At 31.4% G+C, this 19,671-nt stretch overlaps 1 protein-coding gene across 6 annotated transcripts in view; it reads right to left on the bottom strand.

The window, feature by feature from the left end:
* Positions 1-19,671, bottom strand: part of CNTLN (centlein) — a 366,460-nt gene that overhangs the window by 161,227 nt on the left and 185,562 nt on the right. For all 6 annotated transcript variants that reach the window (XM_082467994.1, XM_082467993.1, XM_082467992.1 and 3 more), the window contains exons 9-10: positions 5,849-6,025; positions 3,914-4,039 (exon numbers count right to left, since the gene is read on the bottom strand). In XM_082467994.1, the coding sequence (XP_082324120.1) occupies positions 3,914-4,039; positions 5,849-6,025 (303 nt within the window). The remainder of the gene's footprint in view (positions 1-3,913; positions 4,040-5,848; positions 6,026-19,671) is intronic.

Genomic DNA, 19,671 nt, shown 5'->3' with positions numbered 1-19,671 from the left:
AGAAAAGTACTAAAAGAATTAAGTTGCCAAATGCATTAAAGTCAGTAAAACAGAGATTCATGGCACTAGTAATTGCAAGGATAGTAAGAATTTCATAAAGCTCTGATGCACTGGTTTCCATATTAAATTTTATAATTCACTACACCCATGAATTCAGGATTTGGAATTGGGTGGGATTTTTATAATAAGAGCTTTCAACTCTTCTATTACTATTGACTCTACAATTACAACAGTGGTTGCCCATCTTGAAAACAGGTACAACTAGCCACAGAAGAGAGCTTAGTAAGACAATATGTTAATGTTTACACAATTATATATTATTATAATATATAGTATTAGAATAATATGCATGAACAGCATGTCAATGTATCAAAATTTATATACATATGTACCATAGGCTCCTGAAATTTCTTTGTCCCTCCCTCCCTCCCTTCAATCCACCTTGGTGATCAACTTGGGACCCTAAAGCTACCTACCATGCCACGATCATGTCTTTTGTCTTTAGTTTAGTGTTTCCAACAGTATCTTCCATGGAGCAACAGTCTTTTGGGAAATATTAATAGGTATAATCAAGTAAATCTGATAAATAATGTATCTCTACCTTCCTATAGATTCACAATGCACATTGGTATGTTAAAGGATCACAAAAATAGAAAGATGTTAATCCATTGCTCACATATTTAAGCAAGGAACATTTTGCCTGCCATGTTCCCATTAGCTTCTTGCAGAGCAGTAGTCAAAAGAACACCAACATGGGAAAGACCATGACAAAAATTCAGCGTGTATTAGTGGGGAATGGTCTTCAAAAGGAGCTCCATGATCCCAATGTATTTTAAAAACCATAAGACACTGTTATGTGTTGAAATGAATCTCTCCCCAAAAGATATGTTGGAGTGCTAACCCCCACTATCTCAGAGTGTGATTTTGTTTGGAGACAGGATCTTTATAGAGATAAACAAGTTAAAATGAGATAGGGTGGGTCCTAATCCAATATGATTGGTCTTCATAAAAAGGAGAAATTTAGACACAGAGAGAGGCTTGAATAGAGGGAAGGTAATGTGAAGACACAAGGAGAAGGCCATCTATAAGCCAGGGAACACCTGAGACTACCAGTAGCTAGGAGAGAGGAATGGAACAGATTTTCCCACACAGACTTCAGAAGGAACTAACCCTGTTGACACCTTGATTTTGGACTTTTCTAGCATCTAGAACTTTGAGACAATACATTTCCGTTCTTTTAAAGCTAGTCAGTTTATGGTAGTTTGTCATAGCAGCCCTAGGAAACTAACACAAACACACCACTAATTCCTATCTTACCTTATACTCACATGTGCTTGAGTAATAGCAATAGCATTAATACTATAGCCTAATAATGGAGAAGATAGAAACAGGTCTTCTGTCTTCACTAAATATGAGTTACATATACTAAAGTCAGGTTGTAAATTAAAAAGTGCCCTGGGCCCAACTACTCTCCTTGGAGTTGCTTTAATATACATGTTTTGTTTACCCATTCCTTTTGTTAAATGCTCTTGATTATAGTGCCTTTTTCATTCAGCTATTTTGCTCCTTTAAAATAAGAAATCCTTTCCTACCAAATGATAAAATGCAAAGAAAAAAATTTGCTCCCATTTTTCCCCTATCTTGCAAATCTGTGAAAGAAAACAATCATTTGAAATTCACAATTATCATCAATTAACTTGAAAGAATACAGAAAAAATATAAATGAAAAAGAAATTGTGTGAAAAATAATTTTACTCTAAAAATAAACTTGAGGCCTCATCCAAGAGAGCCGCTGTTAGAAAAAAGGAATGAGGAAATAAATTAGTATAATGTTTCTGAGACTCTCTGAAACAAGAAATTTAAAAGGTGTTAGAGAATAGATCTAAAAATGTCTGAATTGCTCTACTCCTTCCTGCCAAAAACAAGGAACTAAAAAAGACTCACAGACTTTTGGGGGCAAATGAGTGGAGATGCTCTACTACTGAATGGGATATGTGATGGTTAATTTTTTATGTTAACTTGACTGCCCAGGTATTTGGTTAATCGCTGTTCCTGGGTGTATCTGTGAGGGTGTTTCTGTGTGAAATTAACATTTGAATCAATACACTAAATAAAGCAGATTGCCCTCCCCAATGTGATGGGCTTCATCCAATCCACTGAAGGCCTCAACAGAATAAAAGGCTGAGTAAGAAAGAATTCTTTCTGCCTGACTGTCTTTGAGCTGGGACACTGGTCTCCTGCTTTCAGACTCAGACTGGGACTGGAACTTACATCATTAGCTCTCCTGGTTCTCAGGCCTTTGGACTCAGGCTCATTAGCTCTCCTGGATCTCCAACTTGACAACTACAGATCTTGGACATCTCAGACTCCATAATCATGTGATCATATAAGCCAATTCTCCTTAGAGTAAATCAATCAATCTCTCTCTCTCTCTCTATATATATATATACATATATATATATACACACACACACATACACACACACATATATGTATTTCAGAATAATGATATCTCATTAGGGAAGACTAAAGGATTGTATCTTATTGTTTCTATTTCTCCAGAGAACCCAGATTAATAGAAGACAGAAGTAGAAGCCTTGGTATGTAAATTTCAAGAATTATGCAAAAGAAGGATGATGGTGTCCTAAACATGCCCATAATATCCTGTTTGTACCTCCACGTTTACACCAATACACTAGATTCTAACTACTCACTCAGCATCATTTTTTTTCTCCTGTTATACAAGTGACTAGCACAATACTTGGCTAATTGCATTGGCCAATAGGTTACAAATGAGTAAACAAATGAATGAGCAAATAACTACAGGTGTATAAAATTCAAGTAGGCTAAATGTTAGCAAGCTGAGGTCATGTGATCATTTTATTTTTGGGAGAAACAATAGATGATAATTTTCCTTTGTTTAGAACTAATAGTTTAAATCTGAATAAATATAAATTAAAACAATGTTTAGTGAAATGGCAGAAAAAAACTTCTAATTGTAGCTTACAGTTAACTATTTCTCTAAACTATATTTTGCTCTAGAGTACAAAACATTTTCCTCCTAAGAATAATCTGTATGACAAAGAATCTAAGTTTTAAATATTTGGATTCTAATCATCTGTAAATTGGGCTTGTCACAGAATATTATAAAACTATTTGAGATTCAGTTAAATGGCTAAATCTCAAATAGTGTTGGCCTTCCGGTAGTTGTGAATGAAGAATGACAAGTTTAGCCATATTAAATTCACAGAAAAAATTAAAGCCCTCAATATAGTCACATAAAGTTGGTTCAATACACACAACCAACTTCTTCTGAGGAAGATAATTCACAAAGTATGAGTTGGAAAGTATATACTCTTAAAGACAGAACAATAAATGCATATGCTTCTTAAAGATTCGTAGAACACAGATTCAAATGTCATGCATTCTGAGACAAATTCAGTTGAAATGGAAAAAATAACACATATTTATTTGCCACTTTGACTATATAATTTTTCTGTAAAGGACAATTTTAAGTGGCCTGAACTAGGTTAGCATAGTTGTTAACTCATGTTTCTCTGTGTATGTTTATCATATATGAAGAACCACAGGAAATTTCTCTTTCCATTTGCTGTAGTTGTATTTTTTGGTCTCTGAGAAACTATAAGAAATTTATTCCCAATACAGAGTCAAAATATTCCCTAATAATTTTAAAGTAGTGAATAAACATTTAGTTTTTAAAGTAGCAAAATTTTTTATTACTTTACGATCCTCAGAAATCTTAAGAACTAGACTAACCAATTTATACATTTTTTAAAAAAGTAATTAAATTCAGGAAAGATAAATGATAAGCAGTAATTTGTGAAATGAATGTTTACTTTGGTATATCCTTACCTATGCAAGGTTATTACTAAAGAAAGGATTTAATGTTCACCTTTAGCTGTAGTGCCTTCTCTAAGTTTTCAATCTTTCTTTCAGCATTTCTCAGCTTCTTTAGCTCCTCTGAGTCTAAGAAAGAGCTCTTTGGGGACAAAGACCTTGAGCGTTTCACAGGTGGTTCCTCGAGAATAAAACAAGGACATGGTTGAACTAGTTGGAACACTGGATTATGAAAGACATGCAAAATTAAAGAATAAGTAATTTTGAATACTAATAATGAATTATAAAAAAAAAAAATCTTGCATGGAATACCAGAGAAATAACAAGCAGAATTACCACAGTGCTACCGCTAAAGGTTTCTCTGTGACTCGTTAATGAGAATATTCATTTACATTTACATTGTTTCTTTCAGAATAATGATGTCCCATTAGGGAAGACTAAAGGGTTATAGACTCAGAAATGCAAGAAACCTCATTACAAAGGAGGGGATAGAGGCTGGTCTAATTGCTCTATAAGGGTCCAAGGTTACACTTGATAGGACAACCAGAAACAAGAGGGAAAGGATTTTTTTCCCTTTGAAATAGTTTAACACACTGTGAAGTTGAAGGAACAATATGCTTGAGGAATATAAATACAACAGACAGTAGATCTTATACCATAATGACCATATGGTCATTAACTATAATGTGGCTAACTAGAGACAAGAATGTGTGTTTATATTATGTACAGCTTCCTATACCAATCTGGAGAAGGAATATGTGAAAGCAACTATTAAGCTGAGCAACATATTGTTCATACTTACTGCATGTCCTTATGAAAAAGAAAGAAAATTCTTTCAAAATATCACTCTCATTTTCTTGACTTTTGTTAAAAGCAATGAAACATCAAAGCAGTACATTTTTAAAGCTCAACAATACAGCACACAACCAAATTAGGCCCTATAAGGTCTCTCAATTTTAGGAATATTTTCTTTCATTTAAATAAAGCTCAATGCTGTGAAACTACTCCAAAATGGCAAGAAACATATAATGCAGTTATGTTTAAATACATACATACATACATAAACAAAGCTAGTTCTTCTGGAAATTACTAATAATATTAGAGGGAGTAAATAAGAATGCCACAGAAACATAGGTCTCATTTTAAATACTTCCTTTATTAAGACATTTGTCCTACTCATAGGAAAAAATGAAAAGAATGAGAAACAATTATCTTGAAAACATGATTTTCTACTTTTAAAAATATTTTCTACTGCTGAAGTAACAAGTGTGAGAAATATACCTCTAAAACTCCTTACTTTTAGGAAAAGCTTAATTCAATTTATATAGAAATAATATATTTACAATGTGATATTCTGAAATGTTTATATTAATTAATGTTCATAGAATCTTTTGCACTATAATAAGAATATGCAATAAATACTACAAAAAGGAAAAGCTGAGACATTAATAAATAAGAATCATGCTACAAAAAATTTGCTTATTATTCTCCACTGTTACACCTTTAAATGTGAAAATATGTAACTGCACATATTAATGTTAAATTCCATTTTATAGTTTATATTCCACATGGGCAGTATTTTAAATATCATATCTGAATGAAATAGAAACATTAAGATATATTTTTCTTCTAATTAAAATTAGAAAATTGAATTAAGGACTAATACCACATTAAAATTTCTACTTAATTTATCTATAGATTAGATAGATGAGGGATACTTATCAAAACTTAATATAAGAATGTTAATTTACTGCAAAAGAGGTATATCATTACTAATATATTTAATTAATTAAATAAGGAACATATTATTCAGATCCAAAAGGGAAAACTTGCTACTCCCAACCATGATTTTATAAAACATTTGACACAGAATATTTTTTAAAAGCTTCCAGAAATATAAGCAGAGAAGTAAATGCTGTTTGTTTTTTAACTTCATCACTTGCCTTGCCAGCCTCTCCTGACAAATTCACAAAATGACAAATGTCCCTACCTTATGTTTCCTTTCAGTACTTGTCAAGATGCTCTTCTCTGAGGAACCCTTGTTGGTAGATCTGTTCTCTGATAGTTTTTCATTTGCTATTTTCAGTTTCTCCTGTAAATACTCAATTTCAGACTTCTGTGAGACCATTAAGGTTTCTAAGCTCGATAAAGATGGCTGTTGAGAAACCTATTTTAAAAAGTATGTTTGTATCTTACATTATTTACACAGTCATGCAAATATTTATATATGTTACTACATTATATAAATCATAAGTATTCCAAGAAAGAACATTTCATTTCAAAAATAAACTGTAAACCTGCATTAGCTAAGCTTCTATCATCCTTATAGAACGGTATTTTCAACAAAATAACCAAGAGTCTGTGTAAACATTTTCATAAGTAATACTGTCATACAGATTTTCAGGAGAAAAAATTTAAAGTTGTGCATGATATACACAACTCATCTATAAAATTGTTTCAAATTAATGATTATACATATAGGTATTTCCTCAGTAAATGCTCAGTGCAATACCACTGAATATAAACCTGAGAAAAGGAAACCAACAGCACTATAGGTCTAATTAGCTTTTAATGTATTATAATTTAGTAATAACTCAAAGAACTCTGATACTTTTTAAAGTCAGCAGAGTTCACAGTATTCTCCTTTGAAATTTATTCCCATGCCAGATAAACTGTTAATGGTAAGCACCACATTTTAACAACAGAAATCACAGGAAAATTAAGTTTGTAAGAAACCTATTCATGAAAACTAGCATTCAACAAAATTGTACCACCATCTTAACTGAATATACTTGAGACCATTAAAATCCATGCATATACACTATTTCAAATTAACCACTCCATTTACAAAAAACAAAAACACTAGATCATAGTGAAACCAAGTTTTTGTTGATTTCCAGGAAAGAAAAGTCAGATCTTATGATTCTAATATTATCAACATGGATCCAGTAGCCCTGAAAATAGTTTGATATAAAATGTGGAGAGCCCCATCCTTCCTAAATGATATTCCTAAGGATTATAACAAAAATATGTATGTTTAACTTTTCTGAACTAACAATGAGAAATATTACCTTTTCCTGGTTTTGACTACTTTTTTCTTTTTTTAGGGGATAGGCAAATTTTTACTAATTCTAACCTGTAATTTTTATAAAGAGAAGGATCATCTCATTATACTATCACCATACTATTACATTATACTATCATCATACTATTACACTTTCCTCATATATAAGTCACCTGATTTGTTTCCCAATCTTATTCTATCACAACACTGAATACTTTCCTCAGAATGTTATTTATATTGTACTGTTACCACACTTACAATATTAAATACTGACTCTATTAGCTTGCATTGAACATCAAATTAAAATACCTTAAGCACTTTTCTTCCAAACTCTAAAGGAGTTTGACCTATTCTTGTCTCCTCCTTTAACCATTGTATGGCTTTTATTTATTCTTTCCTCCTCTTTTGTAAACAGATTTATGATGCTTATAAATTTTTCCTTTGGGCTGCCAATCTGAACAATTTACAAAGGCTACCTATTCTTGTTCTGGTTTTGTTAAATAAAATTACAAAGAATATATTAATATCACATCATTTACCAAAGAAATTTTAAATAAATTGTTCAAAATCAAACAAAAATTTAGAAAAAAACAGGAAAAACATAATTTTAGCTTATTGATACATCCAATAAGCAATCCTGTGCTCTTTAATAAATGAGTTTTCCAAGTCATCATTGGGTTATAATGCAACAGGTAAGAATGTCAAAACATGAGTATTTGGTCAAGAAGCTGCAATTCTAAATCATTAAAATATTTATGAAGATATTAAAAAGCCTCCAACAGTGGACACTGCTACTATAATAATAAAAGATTTCTTATTTAGGCAGAATTCCTTTAAAATTTGTCAGTAAACAATAACGGAACTTCAAAATTAAAATACTATTAAAGTAGTGATTAACTCCAGCTCAAATAGGAGCCATAATGTAAATAAATAAGTAAAATGAGTTATGTTTAAATTATAGCTTTAAAATTCATTCGACAGAGACACTTTGTATACATATTGAACATATACATATATACTTTACTTCCACAAGGAAACTTATGCACGCTCCCCGTTTTTCAAAAATGGAGTCTTCTTTCTCTCTCTCTTTCTCTCTCGTCTTTTATCACTTTTGCTAGAGATACATGCACATGAAGTATTTCACATTTCTCTTAATATAACCACTTTTAAAAGTATAAGTAAAATGAAACATCAAATCGCAGTCACCCTCATTTTGAGGGAATAATGAGGGTACTTGTGGTAGTAGCTATTCAGCTCCAGCCAGTTGTTTTCACAGAGGAATGTGGCCCACTACTGCCAAATCTACTGATTTTTCAAAAGAATGGACGAATTCAAATTTCTAAGAGAAATCTAATTTTAAAATATTGGCCAGACTCAGTTTATGACTCTTGTATCTTGAGAATATGGTGGTGGGAGTATAAACTGCTACAAATTTCCTAGGGAAATTTTGAAATATGAATCAAAGAACATAATAATGTACCAAGCCTTGGACTTTGTTCTAATCATACTGAGGGTTGATACAGAAAGATATCCATGATAAACTGTTAAGTGAGGAAGCACAGGTTACAGAAGAATACAGCATACTGTGTAGACATAAATTTCACCAAACCCTGAATTTACAGCATTATTTCTGAATGGAGGTATTATATGTGAATTTTCTTCATACATATCTGAATTTCCTTGATTTTTTTACAATGAACATGTCACTAAACAGTTTTTAAAATGTAATTTTTTCTGCAAATAAAAGGGAAAAAAAGTTCAGTATAAAAATTTCAGTACAGATAGGGGAAATATAAATGAAAGCCTCTATCATATCATCTCTCAGAATTCACTAACGATAAGTTTGGGATATAGTTTCCATACTTTAAAGAGAAAAGGAAAACCATTTTAATTCTGACCTTTAACTTTTTTTTTATTACTAGCTTTATTTTTTATAACAGCTTTACATTTACAGAAAAACTGAGCAGATACTATAGAGACTTCTCCTACACTTCCCAACCCCGCCCACCCAGTTTCCCCTATTACTAACAACTAAAATTAATATGGTACATTTGTTAAAATTAATGAACCAATTTTCATACACTATTTTTAACTGAAGTCCCTAGTTTATTCAACTTTACATAGTTTTTACCTAATGTTCTTTTCTTTTCCTAGACCCCATCCATGATACCACACTACATTTAGTTGTCATGTCAGCAACTCTTGGCTGGGACAGTTTCTCAGACTTTTGTTATTTTTGATGACATTGACAGTGTTGTGGAGTACTATTTAGGTATATTGTTTTGATAGGATGGCCCGCCACTGGAATTTGTCTATGTTTTCATCATGATTAGACTGGGGTTATGAATTTTGGGGCGGAAGATCACAGAAGCCATCATATCATATCAAGGGTACACACTATCAACATGATTTGACTGCTGACACTGAACTTGATCACACTACCAAAGTAGTGTTTGTCAGGTTACTTGACTGTCAAGTTACTCTTTTGTCACCCATTCATACTATACTCACTTAACCAGCTTTTTAAACATAATAATTACACGTATAACTATTATAGGTATAATATATATCTTCATATATCCTTACTTAGTCTTACCCTTTTTAAGCGCTGCTTTACAGGCCTAGCAAGATTAAGACAATCAATAGCCTGTCTGTGGAAGTTCACTCCATCTATTGCCCTTAAAATCCTAGAATCTTTGAAAATTTAACTTTTCTTGCTAAGAATTACTAGTATTTTATAAATAAACTTTTTCCTCTAATGTCAAAAATCCTTGTGCACTTTTTAGTTTATAATCTTGGAAGATAATGGTATGGTGCTAGACCATAGATAATCTGATAAGAAATGATCAGTGGAGTATGTATCCAAATGCCTCCAATTGGAACTAATCTCTTTAAATTAACTATTATTAATACATAACTTCTTTTTCACATTGATTCACAGAGGCAATTTTGATCAAAAACTCCTGTAAAAGCTATTAGAGTAGAAGGAGGGGGGAAGTGAAGCCTTGTGCCAATTACTTTTAAAACATTATATAAATTAAATATCTAGTCATGTTGCTTTAAATTCAAGCAACATTGTATGGCATTACTACAGTGGAGGCTGAGTGAATACTGCTTAATAAATAGAAATTTTTTTCCACAACTATCACAGTTACAAAGAATTATAAGCTAAATTGTTTTGTCCTGTTAATAAGTTTTAATTTAAAATACTAATTTATTTACTACTTCATTAAAATAATAATAACTAGCATTTAGTGAAAAGTGTTGAGGGCCTAGCTTTAGGTAAGCATTTCACATACATTATCTCACTTATTTAAGAAATTTACAAATTCCAAACCTGTCAACACATAATATAGCCTATTGCAAAACAAAAACACTTAAAAAGAACATGATACCTCAGCAAAAGAAATAGTTTCTCTCCAAGTAATATCTCACTGGAAATTAAGTATAGGTTAAAACATATATGTGTGTTTAAAATCTGTAATATTTGTGTATATAAAATATCCAATCCCTCTGAATATATATATATATGAAACTGACATCTTGAATGACAGTTCTCTGAAAAGCAACTCAAATCCTCTTGGAAGAAGACAGAATATTTAAAAAGTGCATATATATATATATATATATATATATATTTACAAATATACATATAATTTTCTTCTCATGAAATCCTGAATCTCTACAAAAACTTACATTTCATTTAAAATTGATTTTAGAAATGCAGAAATATATCTATTGCCAATTTATAAAAGTTAGCTGACTCATCCATAACCTGAGAACAGATGACTTCAATAATAATCATATAGTCTTAAGATAATACAGAAAAAAGAAAACTATTAAATCAACATGATATCATAAATCAAAATAGTCTTGTCACAAAAGTTCACAAATGGAATTAAGTGTACCAACTTAAACTTATACCTCCCTTTTAGAAAGACTATGAAATTGAGTAATAAATGTATCAACAAAGACAGCTAGCACTCTCTTTTAAAAAATATAAATATTTGCATTTCTTCCATCCATTCACTTTTAACCCAAATATACTCAGATTACACTTAGAGATCACAAAATATAATGAAATTATTTACCACATTTAGGTAAACTTTAAAATGTCACCATTTCCTCTCATAAACACCAAACTAATAACACAATACTGAAAAATTCAGTACTATAAAGTAGTCAAATTAAACTTTCCTTTAGTATCTAACACTTGTGTGGTAAAGCCAAATCAGGGCACAGCAAAATAAAAGGGGAAATTTTAATGTCATAAATTTATTTCCATACACCATATAAAGCTTAACACTGAATGGATTACAAATGGATGCTTTACTGGCTTAGAGTCACATCCAATAGACAACAGTATCTTTGTTATGAAACTGAGAAACCAAAAGCTAATTATTTCTTCTATGACATGTAAATATCAGGCTGCACTGACAATAATTAGTGATATTTACATGTCACAGAACAGTGTTTAGAGTATTAACTGTGTAGTATACACACTGACTACAGATTCTAATACTAACAGTAAACTAATGCTGGTCTTACTTAAAAATTAGGATAAAAAGACTAAGTGATTTTTCTATAGATTTGTTTTTTTACCTTAAAAAGCAAAATTAAACACAATCAGGTTTTTCCAAAGTATGTTATAAAGCCTCACAGTCTGCCACATTTCTGAATATTTAAAGTATATCTGTTAATGGTGTCCTAAAATGAATTTCTAGATTCAAGGAATGAAATGTGTAATCCATTACCTATTGTAATGCATACTCTAAGTTTTATAAACATTTGACACTTATGTCACCAGTAAAAAAATAAAAATTTGTGCACTAATGGTATAAGCAAGGGACTATGCTTGTTATGCATTATCATCTCTATACATTAAAACCTCAATCATACTCAAACAAATTCACTAAAGTGTGGTTTTCAATCTGCTAACTATGCATTCCATAATAGCCTGTAATTATTAAAAACTGACAAGAAAGCTACGCCACCTGTGTTTATGTGAAGCCAGGTAATGAAAAAAACAACAACGCTGTCATCACCTCTCAATTCCTGATTGCATTATCAAAACTGTAGCCGAGTTTGGCATCTGGGTGTGACCTTGTTAACTGCTAGGGTAATTAAATTTATTCTACTGGGAAAAAGGATGATAAATTATTAGCAAGAAGATTTTGTTCACATTTTATTAAATTGGCCTGTCAAAGGGTTGGCCAAATTATCAAGGGCCTCATTTATTGGAGGCCAGCCATATTGCCACATCTGTTACAATTATTTATAATTTCAGCAGTTGAAAACCAACTGAGTTAGGCATCCGCCATGTAAAGTAATTTACAAATTATCTGATGAGGGAGTGTTTTAGCTTCTCCCTCATTTCTAGCCAGCAGAAAGCCGCACTGTAATTACAGAACACGATTAGGTTCTTTGGGGAACTTATCTTGCACTCATAGCCATAGTAAGATGCAGCAAGAACATATGGAGGAGCTTGTGCTTCTACTCCCTGAAGCTCGTGACCCGCCTGCCGCTGAGCCCTTGAGTTGAATTTGAATGAGAGTGCCATGGCTAATGTTCTACACATGCACCATTTATGCCACAAAACAAATCGGATCACTGTTAATTATGAAGCAGCTATAATCAGGCCTTCACATCTGTGTAATGTGAAGCGCAGTAGGCTGTATTCCAATAATGTATGACTACCTTTGTGTCGCAAATTGCGAGCCATATTGCCTCAGTAGTAGTTACTGAATTCAAAGTAACTCCTTTGATAAAAGCCCATCACATGGATATTTTTATCCAGCTTTACAGAAAATAAAAATAAAAAAATAAAGAAAAAGCAAACCCAAAAGCCTTTCTTTATCAGCTATTGACCAGAACAGTTAAAGCATATGGCACAAGTTCATTAATGAACAACACAGAGCACTCTAATTTAATGAAACCACTTGAGCCATAAAAATCAGATTTAGTTAATTCCCTCTTTTCCATTTTTTCACATCTAGCCTAAACCTAAGATCTATTTAATATTACAAGTTATCAAGACACAAAATATATTTTTTACAAATTTATAAAAAATATTAAAAACTTGTGTTGTACTATGAATAACTGTTAAAAAGAAAGGCAAAAATACAGTTTTTTGTTTTACAAATTGAATTTCATCACAAATCTCATGTAAGAATAATTATTTCTTTTTTAGAAAGTGAATCCTAGCAGCTGTATTCTAACAAAAAAAAATAGTCTTTCTTCCATGAGAAATCTTTCCATGGAAAGGCAGCTAAACAAGCTGCACCCAGATGGCAAACCAGCTACAGTTTAATTAATCCACTAAAAGCCATTCAGATTTCGGTAAGGGTAATGTAATTTTGAATAATAGTAGGGAAAAAAAATCACTAAAACATTCTTAAGTTTTATTATAGCGGCAAGAGAAGTGCCACTATAGAGTAGTTAAAGCTGAGTTGCGGTTTCTATTATACGTGATACATTTCTAGATTTTAATATCTTGGCTGTTTCATACTGCTTGGAACTTAAAGCAGGTTTAAAATATCAGAATATCTATTGGAAGCCTTTCTTTTTTTAGAAGAAATAGTTTATTTTTCAAGCAGGGAAGTGGAGTTATATGATTATAACGAGCTTAAATATTGTGGATATAATACACAAATAGCTTTAGGAAAGAAAAAAGTTTATAGTTAACCTATAAAAGACAAAGACTTCAAATTTTTCTTTTAAATAAAAAAGTTCTTCATTTATCAAGGTTAAAAATGATGTCATAATATAATTTTATTACTGTTTTCTCCCGAAGGTTGATTAAATACGAAACTGTCAGGAGATCATTTCCCATATACTTCTGTGGCCATGCCTACCTATACAAATAGATGAAAAATATAAACTAGGGGTGTATAATTAAATCAAGCAATAAATTACAAAGCAGTTTTTACATAAAATAATGCTGTAGAGTAAATCAACTTTTCAAAATGAATTTACATATACAAATTAAAAATTAGTTAAGTGTGAAATAAGATGATGATAAGTATAATTTAAAATTACTTATATACGACATTTGTCCTAAATAATTAAAAAATAATTTTGGTGCTATAGCAGTAAGATACCTAGAGAAAGTATAAGACTGATATTCTTCCATGTTGAAAATAAGAAAAAAGTATAATTGAAACAATAAGAGAATAAAAATCATAAAAAGCAAACAAAAGTGAACCAATTATGAACTCTGGCATAATATTTCCCAACTACAGTATGACAAGCCTTAATAGCATTCTGAGTCTAAGTTAAGTTACTACAATCTGATCTCCTTTCTGCCAACTGAGAAATTAAAATAGTTTAGTTGATGCCAAGTAGCCACTATCAATACTAGACTCCCTGATTGGCAAGAAATCAGAGCTAACTAATACTGATATTTTTTTCTCCTTTGCTATGTTGGAAAATTATACATAATCAATTCAGCACTGTTAAAGAAATGACAACTATTCCACATCATAACAAGATAATCCCTTGCAAAACTGATGCTTTAATTCTCTCCCTCCTACTTATTGGAATTGCTGTGTCAAAGAATACTTAGATCACTTTGGGATAGGCTAAATGGGTATGGAACCAGGATATACACTTTTTCATGTGTTCATTTAAAAAGCATTTATCGAAATCAAAGTATCAATCACTGGCAAAGAACAGTGAGGATAAAAGCATAAGACACCAACTTTTCTTGCTTTCAAGGAGCCCACAGTTCAGAGGGGAGACAGACAAGGAAAACAATGAAGTTTAATACCTGTTAATGCACAAAAGAGGTGTACATCTCAATCTTAAGAAAAAAGGTTCAGGAAAAAGTTATCAATAATAATCTTAGAACTGAGTCTAGAAGGTCTAGAAATCATTAATGAACTAGACAAACAATAAACTGTGAAAATATGTGTGATAAATATTATGTAGAGTTTATTTCCTTAGTATATATTTGAGGTCATGTATATAAATACATTTTTTTTAAAAATGCAAACTGATAGAACATTTGCAAAAAAAAATCAAGTGAAAAGTGAAAGTGAAAAACCTCACTAGTTTCCAGAGATGAAAAACAAAAGAATGAATTAACAAGGCTATTTTTAGATGATAACAAAGCTTGCAAGGTTATAAAAAGTGGGCACTCTCATACACTGTGAGAAGATAATTTGGTATAATCTTTCTGGAATGTAGTTTAGTGTGCATGGTATATATTCAAAAGCCTGAGGTTCATAATCTTTGACATAGAAATTTTACTTTTAAGAATTCATTCTACAGAAACAAGTGATGAGGATAAAGATAGACGAATGAAAATGTTCATCATAGTATGAAATCAGAGGAAATAGAAAAAATATATATTGAAATAAGTTAAATGCCCCAGAGTAGGGAAATATTTAGGTTAAAAAAATGGTACATTCCTACATTAGACTATTAGGCTGTCATAAACATGTTTTCAAATGTTTAATCATATTATAATGAAATGGTAATTGTATAAGCAGGATACAAATTCATATACTGTATGATTCCAATTACATAAAATACATTTTCTTCATTTACTTTGTATACCCTTTATACAAACACAGAGCCACATGCAGGGTCTAAGACCACGCCTCCCTTAGTTTTCCTTCCACCATCATTTGGGGCTGAAGGAAAGGCCACGCATTGGGGCTAAGACCTAATTTCCATAGATCTCTTCACCTCAATCTACAGATGTCAATAAGGAACCTTAGGCAAAGCCCTCTCTATCCCCAAATACACTGCCTGCCACCACTATCTGCCTTGAATTCACTAATCTAACCTCATTATGCCTTTTATCCTGATTTATGTGAGTCACCATAAAAGACCTAACTCCTGTGTCAGTGGGAGTTTCTCTTGGAATTGTCATACTCTCATGCTAGTTGTGAATTATTTTAAAAAAGAAAAAAGTAAAAACCAAAAAGTGAAGCAGTAAGAAGCTTGCAGACTTAAAGTCAAACTGACCAGGCAGATTTGAAAAAAACCCAAAATATAGCTGAAGAGTCTACTACCACTCCTCTATTCTCTATCTCACCTTTTACAATTAGACTCTCACTCTCTCCTCCATGTCCACTCACCTCTTTCATATTCCCCATCATGCTGTATCTTTGTACTATATTCTGAGTAATTTTGTCATCTTAATAGTCCAATTTTCTAATTCTTTCTTTAGCTCAATAACGCATTGTATGAGGGCCCTATTATTACCAAAACCAGATAAAGATAGTACAAAAAGTTATATAACAGACCAATTTCAGTCATACATAGAGATTTAAAAAACAAATATCAGTAAGATGGATAAAGCAATATATAAAAGGTTAGAAATGTCCCAGGTATCTAAAGATAAAACATTTGATAAAATTTATCACCATTTATGATATTAGTTTATCAGACTCCTTAATCTGATAAAAGGGTATCCATAAGAAAATTATGGCTAACGTCATAGTCCATGGCGAAATAGTCCCTTTAAAATTAGGAACAAGGCAAGGACACCCACTCAAACCACTTCTATTGAACTTTTATATGGTAAAATGTATAAAGATCAGTATAACAAATAAGGATTTTTAAGGAAGAAACAAAACTGCCATCATCACATACTGTTTGCATAGAAAACCCAGAGGGTTTAAAAAAAATTTAGAATTATTAAGAGATTATTAGGGTAGCTGGAAATAAGATAAACATTTAAAAATCATTTGCACTGCTATATACAAGAAACAGAAAACCTAATAAAAATGCAAGTATCTAAAACAGCAACAAAAATGTAAGCTACTCAGAATCTAATAGAAGACATTACATATTACATATCTAATAAAGAGATATATGACCTCTATGGAGGTCTTATACAAACTACAAAACTTTATAAAAACTACAAAAACTTGTAAAACTACAAAAATTATTTAAATACATTAAGGAAGACCTAACTTGAAGAAGACAGCATATGCAGGAATAGAAACATTTAAAATGACAAAAATATCTGTTCTCCTCAAATTAATCTCCACGAGATTTTTCAGGAAACTCGATAGCTGGTTATAACACTATACTAAAAAGCAAAGGATCAATAATATCCAAAACACTGTTGAAGAATAATATGGTAAAGAGACCTGTCGTATCAGTTATCAAGACTCATTATAAAGCTACAATAATAAATACAGTGCTGTTATTTCAGAGATTTTTAAAAAATCACCCAATGCAAATGGACCCACTTAAATATGAACCCATATATACATGCAATAATAAATGTCAGAGATGGCACTGTAGATCACTGAGAAATGGAGTGATTATTAGCACAATGCATAGCACTGAAACAGATATCCAGATTTTTAAAAAATTAAACTGAATTATCTTCTTCACCACAACAAAAATCAATACCACATAGATTAAAGACTCATATGTGGAAGTCAAAACTATAAGGCTTTAGATGAAAATCTAGGAAAATATCTTTATGTGTTTAAGATAAAGTAGGATTTATTAAACAAGATACAATAAGCACCAAAGTTGAGAAGAAAATATTGAGAAATTCAGTGACATTAAAATGATAACTTCATTTTTCAAAAGACACCGTAGAATAAGTGAAAAGAAAAGCTATAAGCAAGAAGATACTTGCAACAATCATAATTGATAGCTGAGACTGTTGGTTGGTCTCCAAACTCATTTCCTTTTTTTGGAAATGGACACATACCTCCCAATATTTGGGCGCACATATTTCCCAAGCTTCTTTGCAGTTAGATAACATGTGGCCAAATAATTGTTATAGCTAAGGACATGCCAGCAGAAGTGATATGTACCACTTCTAAGTCTTATTCTTAAAAACTTCCTAATGTGATTCTCTAGGACATTTTTCCCTTCTTGCTGGCTGGAATAGAGGTGATTTCAGAACAACTTTAGGAGCCACATTTAAAGCTAGTGGATCCAAAAGATAAAAGGAGACTAGATCTCTAAATCATTGTTTGGAAGTTGAAAATCCAAGTAATACCCACATTAAACTCTTATATATAAATAAGAAATAAATCATGGTAAACCTCAGAGATTTGGGGTTTATGTAATACAGAAGCTGACAGTATATCTAATATTAATGTAATAACTAACAAAAGATTAGTATGCAAAATAAAGAATTTCAACAAAGAGAGAAACATTCTAATAGAAAAACTGGCAGAGGACACAAACAAGTATTTCATATAACATAAACATAAGATGCTCAAGCTCATTAGACATCAAAGAAATACAAAATAAAACCAGAATGAGGTATCATTTTACTTCTTTTAAGAATGCAACTAAAAAGTCTATAATTTGAGACAGCCACTTTGGCAAATAATTTAGCATTTTCTTATAAGCCTGAATATCTGCATATTCATGACATGTGATTTCACCCTTAGCAATATATGCTAGAGAAAGTTTTGCATATGTGTGTCAGGAGACATGTACTAGAAAGTTCATAGCAGCAGTGTGTAAATATTCCTATAGCTAAAAAAATTAAAACAAAAAATGTTCATTGACAAAAGGAGTGGATAAATAAATTGTAGCTTATTCATACAATAGACTGTTGCACAGAAGAGGAAAATTATAGCTAAGCTCAAGAACAATGAGTTACATTACAAAATAAAATTCAAAGAAAAATTCTAGCTGCAAAGCATGATATACATAGAGTATGATATGGCTAAGGTTTAAATAAAAGCTATAAGAAACAATATATTATTTATAATCATTTATATTATTTAACACAACATAGTTTTAAAAGGCAGGAATTAATCAACAGAAGTCCAAGAAAAGAAGTAAGACGGGATAAGAGAGTAGCACATAGGTAGCATCAAGAGTATTGGTGATAGCTACTGATGGGTACACAGACATTACATTTATTCTTTTGTAGATTTCAAATATTTAGTAATAAAATTTTTTTAAAAGAAAGTGAGAACATAAGCTAAAACAACATACAAAAGGACAATTCTCTAACAGTTAGGAAAAGAGGGAATAGAGTATCTGTGCAAAGAAATAAAAATTAACAAGCTTGTGGTTAAAATTCACAATCTTATCGCCTGCTGTTAGCCACATAGAGTATATCTCATTCACAGATAAACAGAGTAATTTTAAGGCTTAGGTTTCTCTCCTGTCCTCTACTGCAAGATATTCCTCCAAGGCAAGAAACAATACTTCTGCATGGAAAAGATAAACAATCACTCTGAGATAAGAAGAGGCAGTCATTCCGAATATAGCTAGTTAAGAGCAGGGTGCTAAGAAATCAAAGGTCACAGGTTTCAATCCCATATGAACCAATTAGCTTTGTCCTTTTCTCTGGCAAAGACTGTCAGTTGGCTCACCAATAATTCAGATTATAAGTGAGATCAGGAAAAAGAGAAGATAAATCACCACCAATACAGAAAAAAAACCCTCAAATTTGCTAAAATGACATAAGAAGTGCTTTTTTAAGACCTAACATTTATTGCTCCATCATGCATTGCCTCCTGTAATCTTTATAAAGCTCCTATGGGGTAGGTATTATTATAAGACTATTTTTTAAATGACAAAACTGAGACTTAGAAAAGTTAAGTAAACTGTTCAAAGTAACACAGATAAGGGACCCAGATTCCAGAATTTAGGTTGTTATTTACTACTCTGTAAATATATCCCCCCAAAATCATGCACTGAAAAGCACCACTATAAGCATTTGAAAAAAATTATTTAAGGATACGAAAAATTGAAAAAATAAAATCTTTCTACTATTTCTCCTCAACTATATAATCCACTTGCCC

The sequence above is a fragment of the Balaenoptera physalus genome, assembly GCF_965194825.1.
Source record: "Balaenoptera physalus genome assembly, chromosome: 7".
Classification (NCBI taxonomy): domain Eukaryota; kingdom Metazoa; phylum Chordata; class Mammalia; order Artiodactyla; family Balaenopteridae; genus Balaenoptera; species Balaenoptera physalus.
The sequence above is the reverse complement of the archived record's forward strand: the minus strand, read 5'-3'. Positions and strand labels throughout refer to the sequence as shown.